Raw genomic sequence first — 17,805 nt, forward strand, 5'->3', positions numbered from 1 at the left:
ACAGGAAATCCTCTGTAGACCAGAGCGTCTCATTTCAGTTCGGCCTTAGACGACAGCTGCTGCTGTGATGGTTCTGCTGATTGCCAAGGCCAAGTCAGAAATGTGATCTATGGTAGCTAATATGTTGTTTTACCTTAAATACGCTCTGTTAACTCTGTATATATTCAGTTGCTGATCAATCAGGAAACGCTGAAATGATGCCAATTTGTCAGATTCTCTATGTTTATACAGTTTCCAACCTGAAATACAACTGCTACACATCGTAACAGCATTTGAGCTCCTCAGCCTGAGTGTGACATCAGAGGAAAATGGCCACCATATGAATCTGGCGCAGTTGTTCTCTTTATGTCTCCAGACGTTCGAAAAGGCGTGAGTAGAGAGGTTGTGTTTTATTCATGTAGAGGAGGCCCATAATGGAGCACATGTAGGCCGTTCTCTTGCTCAGAGGGTAGAGTTAGCTGGCTGTTTCCCACGAATCGATCACACCTTTCATCATCTTCAGACTGATAAAAAATCTAAATAAACCAGATGTTTAATGTTTGGAAAAATTCCCTCCAGGGATCGCCCAGATATTGGCGAGAATGGAGGGATCATGGGAAGACCTGAGAACATAAAGCCTCAAGGAACAAGGCGCCAAGGCATAAAAGTGATCGATAGATATTTGTAAATCTAGAAACAAATATTTTGATGGTCTCTGGACATAATCCCTGTATACTGAACGATGTGTTATCATACAGAGCATTATTAAATAATGCAGTGTAATGATGGTACTAATTATGGCCTGGCACAAAGTCGCTTCCATCTGATGTGTATGTGAGGTTGAGAATCATACACAAACAATGAATTACAGCAAGTCTTCCCCGCTCTTGAACGCCTCTCCAGAGAGTCTAAAAACCCGAGTTGGCTCTGAACCTGCCTGAGTGAAAAAGCTCATTATTGGCTGGCGGTGTGAGGACTCTCCTGTTTGATCTCCCACCGCTGAATAGATTATTAAAACAGTTGATGGAGGGATTTTTTTTTTCCCTCCCATGCCATTAAAAGGAGGAGATTCTGGCAGATACGTGTGATTCATATCTGGGAGAGGCTTCACACACACACACACACACACACACACACACACACACACTTCATCAAACTTGGAAGCCGACTGTTGTTTTGTGAGTGGCGGCAGCAACATCAAACATAACTGTGAATTAATGGAGAAATCAGCCCCCCCCTCCCCCCGAAGTTTAGACAAACTCCAAAGTTTGATGCAGCTGAAGGAGACGGATGTGAAATTAAAGAGGCAGAACTGGCTGCGGAGGCGTGCTGAAGGCGATCGCTGTCAGATGAACATATGGCTAGTGACTGAGTGGCTAACCAGTGGCCATATGCAATCATCTAATCATGTTTATGGCCATCAAAAAGCTGCGGATGATGATTGGCTCATCTGTAAAGCTGTCTGGCATTTATATTTTAAAGCACATACCTGAGCATGTGCCTTTGTCTCTGAGCAATCTGCTGAGATTACTCCCATGTGTCCTGTCTGATAACTAAATCACTTCTGTCACGTTCTTTACGGCACTTTTTTGCAACGCTGCGCAAACAAGGGAGAGGTTTGAAGGCATTTCAGGGAGTCTATTCCACAAGCAAGAGACTTAATACTCCTCCTTGTTAGTCTGTTATTGACTCCACCATTAGTCCAGACTCTTACCTCGTCCAGAAGGTGGAAGATCTCGTTCAGCTGAGGGTAAATATCCTGGATATTCAAGTTGTCTTCGTCTTTATCAGGCTGCTCCAAGATCCTGAGAGAGCTGATAAAGGATAAATTGTGACCTTTGGGAATTAATTGTCATTGTTTTAATTCCAAACTCTTTCTGACCAGCAACTGTTGCGTCACCTCATCAGCACCTCGAGTGCTAGAGAATTTGATCTTCTGAAGTTCCTTCATGCACAAATGTTCTGGCAATTTTTTCTGGACCAACAACTGGATTTAATTTTCTGTGATCAGTAAAATCCAACAATATAAAAGCTAAATTCTCTAGACATAACATTCTGACCACCTGCCTAATATCATGTAGCTCCCCTTTTGCCACCAAATCAGCCCTGACCCGTCGAGGCATGGACTCCAGCAGACCTGTGAAGGTATCTGGCACCAAGACGTGAGCAGCAGATCCTGTAAGTCCTGTAAGCTGCGAGGTGGGGCCTCCGTGGATCGGACTTGTATGTCCAGCACATCCATGAGTCCATGCCTTGACCGGTCAGGACTGTTTTGGCGGTGTATATAATATAATAATAATGTTTTGGCTGATCAGTATATGCTGCTTTTTTTCAGTTGCATGTTTCTGCGTTTGCATTGTTTATGTATTTGCAGAGTGGCTTTCTGCTGCACGTTTCATTTTGCAGCATGTGTCCGTTGTTGTGTTTCTTTTGGACTTCGGTCGGTGTTTCTTAAACTTGCTTTGTTTCTGAATTTGCAGTCAGATTCTCCAATTGGCACTTTTTAGGGCTGTTGAAGCACATTTGTTGCAGCGAATTGGCCTTGTTGGCAGCCAATCCTTGCTTTTTGCTGAATCAGTGCCCCTGAGGCTAAAGATATGACTTCAAACTGACCTGTTGTTGTTAAAATTTGTATCATCTTCTTTGACCGGGCTCATGAACTGGCCCACGAAGTGTTTCCACCTGACCTGCTCTGCTGCTCTCACTCCATAGCTGCAAACACACACATAAATCCATACACACACATGAAAAATGTATAACACAGAATATACGAGAGCTCGATTTTAAGATTTAAAGAGTCCAGGGCGGAGAGGCTGAGGCTGGCAGAGGAGGAAAAATAAATAAATAAAGCTCTTCTTTCCCTACCGGCTGGTCAGCTTCTGGAAGGAGTGAGGGTTCATGGGAAATATAAAGCTGCTGAGAACGGCCCTGAGGACTTCCTGCTTCACCAGGCCGGAGCGGGCGGTGTCAAAGGCCTGCAGCGCCCGCCACACAGAGGTGGAGTTCATACACATCTGAGAGGAGAAGAACACATTCATATTAAATCAGACCTCCCTTTGTCTGTTTCTCCTCAACAGAGACAGGAAGTGAGTCAGCCCTGCTTTCGGTTGTCATGGAGAACATCCCAGAGCAGCTCAAGCCCCGCCTCCGCCGCCTTTCCCGCAAATTAGCCGTGATTAACACACTAACTCAGGAGCTGATTTTTCTGGGCAAACATTTTAATTAGAAGTGTTCCCTCTGCCGTTTGCATCCTGACGCGCCACTTAGAGCCAATTTAGGCCTCCGTCTTTAAAGAGGATAATGCATGGGAGAGGGCCAGATGGTGACATGCAAACAAGAGGAATAAAACACACAAAGTCGCTCAGACGAGTCTTTACCTTGTCGTAGAAGAGAGTGTGCAGCTTCCTGTGCGGCAGGATGGATGGATCTTCTGCTCTCTGTTTCCTGTGTTTGACTCGCTCAGGTGGCGTTATCCCTCGGCTGCACACCTCTATAACACACAGTCTGTTTCAAACAACTCCTAATGCTTGTGTTTACTTTACTAACAAGGCCAGGAGCGTTTGAGATTCATCAAATGATATATTTTGAATCTGTCTTTACAAATATGCACTGAAATCAGGGGATGAATTCGAGTCACTTTGATGATACTCTGACTTTTTATTTAGCGGCACAAACAGGTTACAAACATTTATCCAGTGAAATATCTTTATTTCTAACATGAGCAGGCTCTGAATCTTTAACAGCCATGTTTACCAGATGAAACTGACTGGACGTTTTATATTTGACACTTGGATGACTCTATATCTACAGTGTCATAGCAGATAAAGTAGACATTAGAACTGTATCTGGGTCAGGTTGATCCAATCAAGTTTTACTTTGAAAAACCAGGACAGAGTGACGATGACGACTTATTCTACGTTCAGAACTGGACAGAACTCCGACCACGGGACTCTGTGAGCTATTAGCTTTGCATCCACTACACGACTAGCAAGTATCCAAGAATCCGAACTATCCCTTTAATGTATGAGGCCTGTAGATTATTATTTCAATCAAAAATAGTATCTTTTAAATTAACCAGTTTTTGTCCCGAAGCATAACCGAAGTTTTGGTTTAGAACAGAACACGATTTGTGCTGAAGGCCGACTTCTCCTGCGACCCAGGCGGTCAAGTAGCTCGCTGACCTTTGCAGTGCTTCATCCTGCAGAGCCAGGCGCATTTGGGTGAAAAACCATGTTTTAGTTTATCCCTTTATGTGCCAATGCTAATTAGAAAATGTTAGCATCCTTACACACTACACTAAGACAGAAACCATGATCGATATGTGCTTGTTGTTGCAGCATGTAGTCGTCACTGTATCCGCCGAATAGTTATATCATTTCATCACGTATAACGGTAAATAATGTAGTTTTTGGGAAATGGAGAATAACGTGCGTATAAAGTCTGGCCCGCACTAAAATATGTTTAAACTCCTAACAGATGTTTAAAATGTGAGAGAGCCACATGACGACAGATACTGACAGACTGAACAGTTTTGTTCCTGTAGTGTGGAGAGCAACGATCTGACCCAAACAGCACCACACACTAACACATTCATTCACCAACAACCAGAGTCCGACTCTCACAGCTGGAAATCTCACTAAATCTCTGGCGGTCAAACGAGACTTCAGAGTAAACAAACATGGCGGACGACGGGCAGGAAGAATTGGTGATATTAGTTTTTGGACTTTTTACTGAAAATTCAGGAAGGAAAAAGAACAAACAAGTGGTGGAGACGGCGTGAACACGGGTTGTACATGTTACTTTATGCTTTGCTTTTGCCGCCATGGCTGTGGTTGTTGTGCTTCCTGCTTCAGTCAGCTCGCTTCCTGATTGGCTATCGTTTGGTTCCACGTGACGATCCGCAGAGAGCGTGCTCAGCTGTCCTCTGGGTTCCCCCCCACACAACAGGATATCAGATTGTTAATATTGAACATGTTTAATATTTGAAATTGGAGCGACTACGACGTTCTCCTGAGCAGATCGGGGGAAGTAAAATCACTCTAACGTCCCTCACACCACAGGAACATCTGGAGAGATCATCTTTAGAACCATCAGAGAATCAGGACTTTGTTTACTTTGTTTACCAAAATCAGCGTGATTATCTTGTAGCGTGTACCCCGCCTCAGCTTCTGTTTTAGTAGACTAGTTATTTAAGCTGGCTAAGTACGCTGCATGTAAGTCAGTCAAGTCTTCATTACATTTGTTGTCAGTTTTTCTGTTATCTGACTAAGTTAACAGATAAAGCTAACAGCTAACAGTATTAGCATTTAGCTAAACCATTGCTATTCCAGATTTGCAGCCTCACAGAGCAGCTAACGCATCTACAAAGCCTTGTTTAAATCTCAGCTTGTGTTCCCTGCTGCTCCCTGTCAATCATATTCTCTAAATCCACATTTTAATCCACTGTATGCATACCTAGCTTAGTGCAGACTGGAGCAATCCTGAAGTTATAGCTGTCACCAAAGCCGAGCTTCTCCAGGAACACTTCATAGGAGATGGTGGAGGTGTTTTTGGGACTGTAGTGATTCCACAACCTAGAAACATGCAAACAGATAACTGGTGCAGCTTCACAGGTGACCTATAATGTCAGGAATATCCATGTCGATGATGAGAACAGAAAAGAGGCCATGCTTTGTGTTCTGCTACCTGCACACACACAAAGACAGAGCGTGTGTGTGTGTGTGTGTGAGAGAGAGAGAGAGTCCTGAGCGCTAAAACCAATTAAAGCCATTGAAAATGAACCTGTCACACACAATCCTCTAGAGCCACGTCAGAAAAGTTGAGCGGCGTTTCTGGAGTGGATTTGACTGCAGGGCCCGAAGTTTTAAAAGTCAATTAGCTCTCTCTCATCCTGACACAAAGGCTGACCACAGAGTTAGCGCCGGTGATCTCGTCTTCACTGACAGGCGGCTGCCCACCACGGGGGAATACAGGGAATAATGGTGCCCGTGCTGGTTGGTTAAAAACGTGTGTGTTAAAGAAGGATGATTGGATTTTGATTGCACTCTTTTAAGTCAGCGTGTAGAGCTCAGATGTAATTAAGTGTGTATGTCTGAGAGAGAGAGGATCCACATTTCACAAATATGGGTTTGAATCCTGCATGAACACTGGTACAGGAAGTAAAGCAGGTTTAGTCCAGACTAGGACTACAGGAGACATTGGGCCCTTGGTCGGTTCCGATGTTCGACCCAGATTATCAGGTAAGGTGAGGTGTTTACAGAACGAACAGAATGTTAGATATCTCAGATTTAAAATCTGGATGTGCATGCGTGGGTTCCCGTGGCTTCCTCCCACAGTCCAAAGACATACTCGTTGGGTTCATTGGTGACTCTAATTGGGCCATAGGAGTGAATGTGAGCGTGAAAGGTTGTCTGTCTCTATAGCTGCGTCCCAATTCAGAGGCTGCATCTTTTGATGGACGTATTTGAAGGCCGATTGCGTCACATCACGAAGACGTGCGTCCTCCTTTTCCATCGATCCTTCGTGGCCCAACGTACCCTAAGATTCATTTGGCGCCAATTCAAACAAGACGCCGGACTCTTAAACAGCTAGCTACCTGTTGCTAGGCGACAGGAGCAGGGCGGAAGGGCGGTAACAGCTGGGACAGAACATCCTCCGTAGACCAGACTGTGTCATTTCAGTTCGGCCTTAGCGTCTACGAATGACTCGTCCCTCGTAGTCCGCGTCCTTCAAAGGATGCAGCCCCTGAATCGAGACATAGCTAATGTATCAGCCCGGTGGTGACCTGTCCAGGTGCAACCTCGCCTCTCGCCCAATGACAGCTGGGATCGGCTCAATCCCCCACGACCCTAAACAGGATAAGCGGTATAAATAAGGGATGACTGTTTAGTACCAATAAGAGAGGGAAATCTTTAAAGAGACGGAGGAGCTAACGGTACATATTCTGTCACTGAAGTTAGCTAGCATGCTACTGTTGACAGAAAGGTAAATCAGGTACAATCTCACCTCCAGTTCTCGTTAAAGAATAGAAACGAGCGTGGACGGGGTGTCCCCAAACATTTTCTCCTTCAGACTCGTTCAGCATTCTGTTTTTGTTTTTTGTTTGTTATTGTAAAGCGTCAGTACAGCGTGATGTAGCTTTTCTCTAACGGTAGCTAAAACGTTGTCAAATATGCTGTTTTAACTTAAAACATGTCCCTCTCATTTTACCCTGTCAATAGTTTTTCGAGTTGTTTCTCAATCAAAAGCAGTAAAATAATGAGGAGTTGTCAGATTGTCTTGCGACCCTGAGCGTGACATTGGAGGAAAATGGCCGACGTGTGAAAATGCCGCTAACCACCTTGAGTTTTTGCAGAAATCCGTTCCAGCCAAGCAGCCTTATGTGTGTTGTGTATTTACATACTGCTGCACAGATTTGTTGTGTCAAACTGTGTCAAACATATCGTTTATGTCTACAACAATAACCCTCACCTCTGAAACTCCCTGTCCGTCAGGCGGGTGCAGTAGCTGTCCAGGATGCGGCGGAACTCAAGCTGCTGGATGTGTCCTCCTCGGTCGCAGTCAAACAGGCGAAACACTCTGATTATGTTCCTCAGGTTGCCTCCGATCTGTGAGGTTCACACAACATGATTGACAGAAACAGCAACACGACACCTCAGCGCCGCCGGTGAACTCCTGAACCCGACCGAGGCTCGGCTCGCTGGAGCTTTCATCTCTGTGAACACGGTTATTGACACGACTGCCTTGATCTGTGGAAGCACCGGCCTGTTCCCCGAAGTGCTGACAAGGGAGGAGGAGGGAGAGAGATGCAAAGATGGCTGATGGACAGGTGAGACCGAGGGAAGAGGAGGAGAAGGAGGGCACTGAGGGGGATAATGGGTCACTGATGGAGACGTAAGAGCAGCTTTAAATGGATTCATGATGAGATACTGAATCTTGAGAGTTAAATCCTCTGATCGAAATGAGCGTTTATAAATCTTAAAATGCTAAACCACCTCGATATCTAAGATCTGTACATGCAGTGAGGATATTTTCATGATGTGTTCGAGGAAGGTTTATCTATGCTGGTTAAAATAGATGCAAAAGTATGTCATATCAAATTCACATGACGACTTGACAGCTCATTAACTGCAGGGCTAATGAGAATTTAGGAGTTAAAAAAAGAGGTCATTCGCCAAAAAAGCTGGAAAACAATTGTTTAAGATCGTCGTGTGTAACCAGAATAAATGAGCTTCTTAAAGTGGGAGGCCTTACTTACAGCCATTTTGTTGATATTCTTGCTGTTTAACTTGTGTTCGCGTACACACCCGTCTGCGTCATGAACGTAACTGTCCACATACTTGTCTCTGCACTACGCATGTTACTGGAGGATACCCCTAGAGGGCGCAGCAGAGCGCTCAGGCCGCATGCAACTACCGTATGTGCGGGATGTAAACAACAGACATGGAGACACTCGAGGAGTTATGTTAGTTCTGAATACTCAGTGGTGACTGATGAGCGGTGGACAGAACATACTGTCTGCACCGTCCCCGCTCCGTCTCTCCAACATGCTCCCCCGTGCACGGACGTAACGCTCCCGAACTTGTTTCCATTTAGTTTTGCAGGTTTCCACGTCGACTTCTAAAACAGAACTTATCTGTCTGCAGCTGTTTGACAGGCATGTTTGTCTCTGTGCAGCGGCAACGACACATCGTACAGATGTGGATCATTGAGGACTTGGTCTATCAGCTCGTCTTCAGGACTTTCTGCCATTGTTGTCCCTGCTGCTGTGTTGACCCTGTCACATCCCCTCTGCCTCTACACTGCCCCTACTGCTCATGTGCAGACTGCATCTCGCGTACGCGTAGCATTAATTTGTGAGGACATGCACAGCCGACGCTCCGAACAGACGTAGGGCATGCGTGGCAGCCATCATGCGCACGGGAAAGCGTAGCTAAAAGCAAGTGTATTTCCGGCCTAAGATCGGCACTTGGAGATCGTTCTCTTGTCGTCAGGGCTCCCGACTTTGGAGTGACCTGCCTGAGGAGATGAAGCTGCAGAATCAGTGACCTCTTTTAAATCACTTCCTAAAACTCACTTTATTAATTGCTTTTCTTTCTTCCTATTTTCTTTTCTTTTAATTACTTTTACCTTTTATCCTCTCTTTCCTCTCTGCCATGTTTTCACAGCTTCTGTCCGATTGATTTAACTTAATATTGACTGTATTGTGTTGCCGTGTCGGCCATGTTGTTTGGATTCTTTTGTTGCCTGTGTTCCCGATTGCTTGTTTGTCAAAGCACTTGCATGTCCACTTAGGGCTTCCGTACAAAACACATGATGTCTGAATAATGTTCAGGGCCAAAACTGAACAGGTGCACCAAATTTGATGAAGACACTAAAACCCAGATTGCTCCTAACTGCTCCAAACTTCTCTGCCTCCGGTGTGAAAGCGAGTGTGTGAGTGGTTAAATATGATCCTGATGGGAAGGTTGGCACCTTGCATGGCTTCCTACGCCATCAGTGTTCCAATGTGTGTGTGAGTGGGTGAACGTGGCATGTAGTGAAAAGCACTTTGAGTGGACAGAAGACTAAAGAGGTGCTATATAAGTGCAGTCCATATACAGTACCATCGTCGCCTGCACACTGCAGATAAAGTTCGACACGTCTCTCGCATGCTTATGCAACAGTCACAAGTTTCATGTTTGTTTTGTTTGTTAAAGTGAGCGAGAGAAAATCAGCTAATGTGACAAATCACAGCTAACGGTTAGCATCGAACGCCCAACCATCCATCTACACCTCCTCCTCGAGACTTCTGTTTTGTTTGAGAATATCGCACCGATCCCAACAGATAGATGACAATATCTCTTTGTTTGGTCTTTTAAAAAGCTAATGCTGCACTTTATATTTATATTTTCCTTAAAATGAACTGTTGTCTTTGAGAAGCTTAGAAAGAGCTTTGTTAGAGGACTGCAACATGTTTAAAGTCAGAGGTCTGAAACTCTCCGATCTCTATCTAAAGTCAAATATGGTTTCTTTTTACTCTCTGATTGCTGCCATATTGTGGTCACACAGCTGCTTAATCACCCCTCCTCCTCCATGATGGATGAACTCTCCTGCTGCTTCCAGGTACTTGAGGCTGACAAGTGCCCAGTTTACTTCTTAAAGTTACTGCGTTACCTCCTGAGTAAAGTAACGCGTTAGATTACTTTTGCGTAACAGGACTGACAGATGCGGTATAACCTTTACAGCTCTTTATGATGCTTACAGTCTGACAGTGAACTGGGCAGAGGCATACAGTATTAGACACAGCTGTTTCCATGACAACAATACAACACAGGCTCTTAGTCCCACCAGTGTTGTGGAGCTGTGTTTAGCTGCAGATGCTTCTTCACATTTGAAGTCGAGCTCTTCACAGCTGACGAGCACTTCTCCTCCAGACACAGCTTACATTTCACCGTCATGTTGTTCTCGTCCCTTTCACCCAAACATTCAGAATAATGTGAATATTTACACAAAGTAAACGCTGTCCTCTCTGACAGCTCGCTAGCTGAGTTAGCTAGCTACACATGCGCACTGACACAGCTGTGTTTACCTTCTGCTGGTACGCAGCGACCTGCCAAGATGGAGGAGAGAAACAGAAACAGAGCTTCAGGGAGTTTCTGTTGGCGAAATATGGCGATTAACGACATAACAGATTACTTGAATTGCAGAAGTTACGTTGCTCGTTACGACAAAAAAACAATCCGAGCACTCTAATGGAGTACGTTGTAACGCGTGACCCACAACACTGATCATGATGCAGGTTTTTGAATAGTCTGAGTTCATGCTCTGCCAGGTGAAGCAAACGACTCTTAAAATGCTTGTTTTTTGAATGGAGTTTGGTTCAACAATTTCTGATGCAACCTCAGGACAGTGGGAGAATCTCTATCACAACGCAGCATCAGATCAATTTCTTGCTGAAGTTTAAAAAAGAACAAAATCACATAATTTGTGTTGCGTATCTTCGAGATAATTCATGTCTTTGCAGTGACTCTGAGCGCGCCTAGCCAAAGATTAGCATTGCTTTATGTCTGAACAAACTTTAACCATCCTGCAACATAAGAGACACACTACTTCCTGCTCTGGTACTGAACTTATTGGTTGCAAAAATTGCAAATGAAGAACTGCAGAGCCCTCCAAAGTGTGTCACCATGATGGACTGCATTTATTAGAGAGTACAAAAGTGGTCCTTCGAACATGAAAACCAGTGCGTGAGAGTAGCAGGATCAAGGCAGCAGAGCACTGAGGAGCTCGCAGCACAAAGAGATTCCATATAAGTGTAATTTGGAAACCCCTTATACCCCGGGAAGCTTTAAATGAGAGTTTGGATCGGGCTGACATTGTTAGAGCTCAGTCTGAGTGAGCGACCAGCCAAGTCCATCCCGTCCCGCCTTCCAAAGCCTCAGCCGTGCACCAGCTCTCTCTGTAGCTCCGGGGCGCCACGCGAACCACAGAGGAACAAGAGCAGAGATACTAAATATACCCCCAGTGACTCTTGGGTAATCAGAGTCTTCTGTCGCCCAGAGAAGTCTCCGTCTAATTGCACTCTGATTAGACGAGCTGCCAAGTGTCTCAGTGAGAGGCGTGGAGGGAGCCTCCCTCATGTGCTGCACTGACATTGTCTCCACGAAGACAAGAAATAGAGCAGATGGAGTGAAGTAAAAAGAGACTACACGCTGACCTCTGGAATCGCTTCTTCCTGCACAACTTTTGTTCCTGTCGTTCCAGATTTCTATGTGTTTCTTTGAGTCACAGGGGACTTGAGGGGTTTTTTTTGTGCAGCAGCAAAACTTTAAAAAATCTCCCCTTTTTGTAATCTAACAACTTCAGCTAGCGTGGAAGCTGCCCTACAAGCATAACAATTAGCCCCGCGTTTACACCACCTTTCATTCTGCCACAGTCGGGGGAAAGAGATGAGGCTCCGCACAGCAGCCCGAGTGTTTAAAAAAAGATCAAATGAAAGTGAATTTATTAAAGACAGATAAAAATATGATTCTCTCTCCCTCCCTCCCTCCCTCCTACTCCAACTTAGAGGATTCTGTGCTAATTAGAAATGTGTTAAAATCACAAAGGAGGGAGAGAGGAGATCATACGGTATTAATGAACAGAGACAGAGGGATATCATCCAATCTCCATCTCTATCTCCATCTCATCTCTCCCTCCGCACACACACACTCCCCCTCTCCTTTTATCTGCCTTTGTTTCCTCCTCTTCTCAATTCCCTCGCAAACTTTGTTTCCCTTTCTTTCTGCTTCCTCTTTTGTCTCTCAGCCCGCGCCTCCCTCTGCCTTTTTTCCTCCTGCAAATTCCTTGATTATTTAGTTTTATCTCCAATTTCTCCCCCTTTCTTTTCCTCTTATTTCCCCTCCCTCTCTCCGCTCCCCCGTCCTTCAGCAATGCCAGCGCTCCATTAGGCAGCTGTGTTCTGGTTGGCGTGGTTGGAGGCCTGGCGCTGTGCCGCGCTCGGAGCGTCTCAGCAGCACTCGCCCATCCGTCTGCCCACCCAGCCCCTTGGTCCTTAATTAATGAAAGCTCTGTTGTTTTTGTTTACCGGCCTGTTATATGCTAATCCAGCGAGCCCTGTGTGTGCGTGCCCGTCCTTCCTCTGCGTCGGTGTGTTTCCCTCTCAGCTGATCAACAGCCACGACCCAAAGTCAGGTGTGATTCCTTTTGATCACCTTTATTTTCCTAATTACTCATACATGTTTAAAGCATCAGTTTGCCCAGATTTCAAAGACAAATGAAAAACGTATTTCCTCTTTGCAGACAGACTTGGAGCTGTCGTTCTCTGAGGTGCTCTCAGGATTGGAAATTAACATTTAAAAGATTCAACACAAGCATCTTTTTCCACAAAGTGTTGCAGCCAATCTGGAAAACACAAAGAATGCACAGATAATCACTTTCAAAGGGACTATTTTCTCAGTTTAAAGTAGTGTCACTGAAAACTGTTCACACTGGGAGCAGTTGGGACTCTGTTTAAAAATGTAAAAGTGTCATATTTTTAATTGTAGAGATTTGGGAGGGTATTTCACGCTTTAATTTTCATACATGTTGGGTGACAAACATGAAGAGCCCCTGGTTTTATCAGGGAATAAGCAACTGTCCAGACAACTGCCGATGACCCCCCAAAGTAGTCTGAACTACGACTGCCTCTGACGAGAACCTTGTCTCGTCCACATTTGGTTATTAGTTTAAGCCAGTTGTCAACTGCTAACTGCATGCATCTAAATTTATATTATTAGGGTGGGGGAGAATGTTATATGCTACAAAGTTAGCACAAGTTGTAATAATGAGCCTTTAAAAATATGAACTTTACAGCCTTCTTACGGCAAAGGCTGTATCGTTAATGATTCGAAGAGTGAACACGTTAAAGCAGTTAAAGTCAAAGCTGGTGTTCTCTGTAATCAATAGAAGCAGTAATATTTGAAATTGGCGCCATAGCTGCGGACAAAGTTGCACAAACAGCTCGTGGTTTCTTCCATTCTACATTCCTACAACACCCAGCATGCATTGCGCCCCTCCCTCTGAAAGGAACGGTCCAGCGAGAGACGCTGGAGTGAAATACTACCGTGTCGCTGCAGACAACGGCTCAGAGCGGGACAGAATCTGAAATACGACAAGAATATATTGGTGGTAAAACATCTTCAGGTCTGCAGTCGACATTTCAAACCTGACGATTCTGAACGAGACATGACATCGGAGGCGGGCGTCCTGGATTGAGCTCCCTGGCCTCCGCCAGATGGCGCGTTTTACGCAGTCTGGCGGAGGTTTTCCAGGGCCCGTTGGAGACGCGGATAGCGTCCTCCAAAGGCACAGAGCCAAGTTGCTTTTTGTTCTACCATAATGGCATTAGCTCCCCATAATAGCATGACAGGACTGAGGTTGAAAATCGGCGAACTGGCCCTTTAAACACAGAATAACAGCAACCCTTCCCTGCTACAGCAACAGGACGAGACCTCTGGTAACTAGTAACCTTAGTAAGCAGAGCGTGGACGTGAACTGTCCTGTGTCATGATAATGAAAACATCTCTTTTCACATCCGCTGTTCTTGACTGTGAGCTCATCTGGACACTTTCTGCAGACTGCTGTAACTAAACAACCCATGAAAATACATGAACTTTACTGTGTCTGCATTACATCATCGTAGTGTTCATCATCGCACAGGAGAGACTGACGTAATACAAACAGATGTGCATCTATTGTCCCCGTCTTCAGCTGTTTAGGACTCTATGCGGCCATGCACAGGTCACAATCTGTCCCTCCTCTCCAGCCATGTTCCTGTTTTCCTCCGTTTCCCATCCACACACCTGTTCCCACTTCTCGTCAGCCCTGCACTTTGCACGCCCTCCTCCTCACCTGAAACTGATTCCCTAATCAGCCACTGACTATTCATACCTGTCCGGGTCCTTTGTTCCTGGCCAGTTCGTCTTTGTTGCACACTTGCTTTCCTCATTGCTCAAACTGATTTCGCACCTTCTTTCTGGATCCATTGTCGCCTTTACTCACCTGTCAGCCTCGTAGTTATGTGAGCTGTGAACCTTTGATTTAAAAAATAAGTTACATCTCCAGCTCCGCTTTCATTGTCTGCATTTAAATCGGAGGTCTTCTTCCGATGCATTTCATTATTTTTATAAGACAAGAAAAGTTTTAAAGCTGCCGACAGCTGTGTTGATATTCAAAAGTCCAGAAAATGTTGTGCAGGATTTAGTTTTGGCAGCTGAAGCCTCTCAGATAGCACTCAGATAATCCTCTGTTAGGAGCAAATCAGTCTCAGGCAGCACAGATTAAAGCGAGTAAATCAATCAAAATGTGTTTAAATGTGACTTTAAACTGATTTGCTCGATTCAGCTGAACTATTATTATTCAGGAAAATATCGTAAATGATTTTTTAAGTATGAAACTGTCTCAGCTCGGCTTCATCAGAGTGGAGATTAAGGACTAACGTGATGCTTGCACCTCCAGCCCGACACCTGCAGGTTTGTGTGTAGCGAGGACAGTTTGACTTGCAGAGGGTACGGAAGGTAAGACGGGTTGCTTTGTTTAGAAACATAGAATACAACGTAGAACTTGAAACAGACGCTTATGTCACCTCGAAACAACCACTAAACGGACACTACCTGCCTGTAGAGATGCAACGTTCTACCTTAAAACAAACACTTACGGCGGCAGCCAGAAGGCACCTCGAAACAGACTCCAAGGGTGCTTTTCTTCAAGTGAATGTCTCTCCACGTTTCCCTCGCTCGTGTCTCTTCCTCACGTCAAAGCTCCTCCCAGTAAGGATGGAGGAATGTGCCTTAAAAGAGTATCCTGAAACTGCCTCTAAAGGCTTCCTAAAGTACCTACCTACCTACCTACCTACCTGCCTGCCTGCCTGCCTGCCTAACTTGAAACAGATGTTCAAGAGTACCTTTACACAGCTTTCAAAGTTACCTTTTGACAGACGCTGCCTTTCCTGTATTATGCACAAAATGGGTACCTTGAAACAACCACTCAACAGATGCCAGCATACTTGAAACAAACAGAACGAACACTTGAAACAGCTGCTCGGGGGCACTTTGAATAAGACACCTAACAGACACTACCTTGCCTTCACGTAGTGCAAAGATGAGCCTTAAAATAAATGGTAAATGGTATATTGAAACAGAAATGTACCTTTAGACAGATGTTAAAGTTAAAACCTTTTGAACAGCCGCTCCCCTGCTGTATAAAATGAGTATCTTAAAACAGCTGGTAAGCAGGCATTGGCTTAATGAGACACAATACGGTGGCTTGCAACAGACACAAAAGGGTACCTTAAACAGGCGCTAAAGAACACCGTGATACACACGCTACAGAGAACTCCTTTCCTGGAAGAGACCAAACTTGGTACCTTTAAAACATCCATCAAGTTGTTCTTTAAACAGACGTTACGTTGCCTGTATGAGGCACAACATGTCACCTGGGAACACGCTCATGCCGGCACGGACGCTAGGCTACGTGCGGCTGCAGGTAGGGCCAATCCGTCACGTCATTTATCCACTGATAAGGACGTCCCACCTAAAAATCAACAGTGGTATTGATTGTACGCTGTATTTGACTTTTCAGTCACTTTTCGGTAAGAACGGCTCTTTATTTTGCACTACTTTGTGTGGACCGCAACACATACGTGTTACTACGCCTGCAGCGCACAGTGTCGGATCAGCTGTTTGTGTCAGCAGTTTGTAGAAGAGACAACAAACTAAAGAAAATACAAGATCATGGAAACGACAAAGTGCCGTTTTCTTCATGTGTGAAGTGTTTTATACTGCTGAGTAATAATGGTGTAAGATAGCGGTGGCTAGCTCTGCTTAGATAAACAACCACACTTCAGGCGCAACACTGAGACAGCGCTGCTCTTCTGCTCTTCACGGTGGAGACTGGAGGATACTTTATGAACCAGAGAACACAGAGGAGGAACAGATGAGACTGGCCCACAGAGAGACAGGGGAAACTTCTGCGGTTGTTTGGTGAGTTGTTTCTTTCATTTATTTGCTGCTAGCTTTCCTGATGGTTAGGTACAGCTGGATCATTCGGCGTTTGTTTTTTGTTAAACCTCTTCAGAAAAATGATCGGTGCAGACGTGGAGCTGTCTCAGTGTTGCACCTGGTGCAGAGCAGCCCCCAGTATCTAACACCACGATCACTCAGCAGAACTCGGTGTAATCGATCAGGTAATCAGGACACCTTTTGTTTCAACAGTCCGGGACAAAAGCCAGCCAAGCACCACCTGTGATATCTTCAGAAAAGTTTGATTTCAGTCGGTGCTCGCCGCGGCACTTTCTGACACTAACAGCTGACATACGGCATAAAACACTCCACACATGAAGGAAAACAACGTCCTCTGGTCGCCACCGTGAACGGCACTTTGTCGTTTCCGTAACATGATTTTTCTTTAGTTGGTTGTCTCACACAAACAGTAGTAGTACACCTACTATTGATAAGTATCGCATACAACCCCACTTCAAACTAACCAAACTATCCCTTTAAGAAAGATGCTTTAACCTTGAAACAGACGCTAAAGAGACACTACCTTTCCTGCTTGAGATGCTAGTTACCTTGAAGCAGGTACCTTAAAAGAGCTGCTGTAAGGTGCCTTTGCAATAAGACACTATACACACACTACCTCACCTGTATGAAAGGGTACCTTGTGCATCTCTTCAGCATGAATAATAGTGCACAACTTTTGGTAGGATACCATATCTTTTCTGTTAAAGACTAAAAGACAAGTCCTCCATAAAGAAAGAGAACTTCAGCATCTTCAGCCGTGTTAAAGGCAATTTGATTTTGTACTGTCGCAAAAAAAGCTGCGTTTCAGTATTTACAGTCCGACTGTGCTGACTCGTAAACGTTGTGTAACGACGAGGCTTTAAACGACACTCGACTCTCCTCTTTCTGTCAGCCAGCGCTCCGCCGTGCACGCTCTAACCTTTCCTGTCACTATGAATTATGGGAAGGAGACGAGCAGAGGGATAGGACGGCTCTCTGAAGAGGAGGGATGAAAGGGGGAGACGGAGGGAGCGACAGAGTTGGAGGGGAATGAAGGGAGGAGAGCGACACAGAGAGTGTGAGGAGAGGAGATCAGACAGCAATCAGCAGAGAGCGCGCAGATGAACTTTCTTTTGTCTGTCAATTAGAGGGCTAATTTCTCTCTGGTCGGGCTCCAGAGTGCCGGAGACAGGCGGCATTAAAGTGGAGCTCAGAGGGATAACAAGCGGCTCTGGGACCGTTCTGCTGCTGTCGCTCCCCGTCCAAACATTAGTATTACAAAGGCTCGACATCACCTCAACAACAT

General features: G+C 45.1%; 1 protein-coding gene across 1 annotated transcript in view; it reads right to left on the bottom strand.

Moving 5' to 3' along the window:
* The window catches only part of LOC138599889 (EF-hand calcium-binding domain-containing protein 6-like), a 49,958-nt gene that overhangs the window by 19,401 nt on the left and 12,752 nt on the right, over positions 1 to 17,805 (bottom strand). The window contains exons 6-13 of the mRNA XM_069671645.1: positions 10,550 to 10,570; positions 7,633 to 7,758; positions 7,450 to 7,586; positions 5,434 to 5,552; positions 3,357 to 3,469; positions 2,849 to 2,993; positions 2,593 to 2,755; positions 1,694 to 1,793 (exon numbers count right to left, since the gene is read on the bottom strand). Coding sequence (XP_069527746.1) covers positions 1,694 to 1,793; positions 2,593 to 2,755; positions 2,849 to 2,993; positions 3,357 to 3,469; positions 5,434 to 5,552; positions 7,450 to 7,586; positions 7,633 to 7,758; positions 10,550 to 10,570 — 924 coding nt within the window. The remainder of the gene's footprint in view (positions 1 to 1,693; positions 1,794 to 2,592; positions 2,756 to 2,848; positions 2,994 to 3,356; positions 3,470 to 5,433; positions 5,553 to 7,449; positions 7,587 to 7,632; positions 7,759 to 10,549; positions 10,571 to 17,805) is intronic.

Source organism: Semicossyphus pulcher, unplaced genomic scaffold (assembly GCF_022749685.1).
Source record: "Semicossyphus pulcher isolate SPU_LCO1_2020_fin unplaced genomic scaffold, fSemPul1.0.p SCAF_20, whole genome shotgun sequence".
Taxonomy (NCBI): Eukaryota; Metazoa; Chordata; class Actinopteri; order Labriformes; family Labridae; genus Semicossyphus; species Semicossyphus pulcher.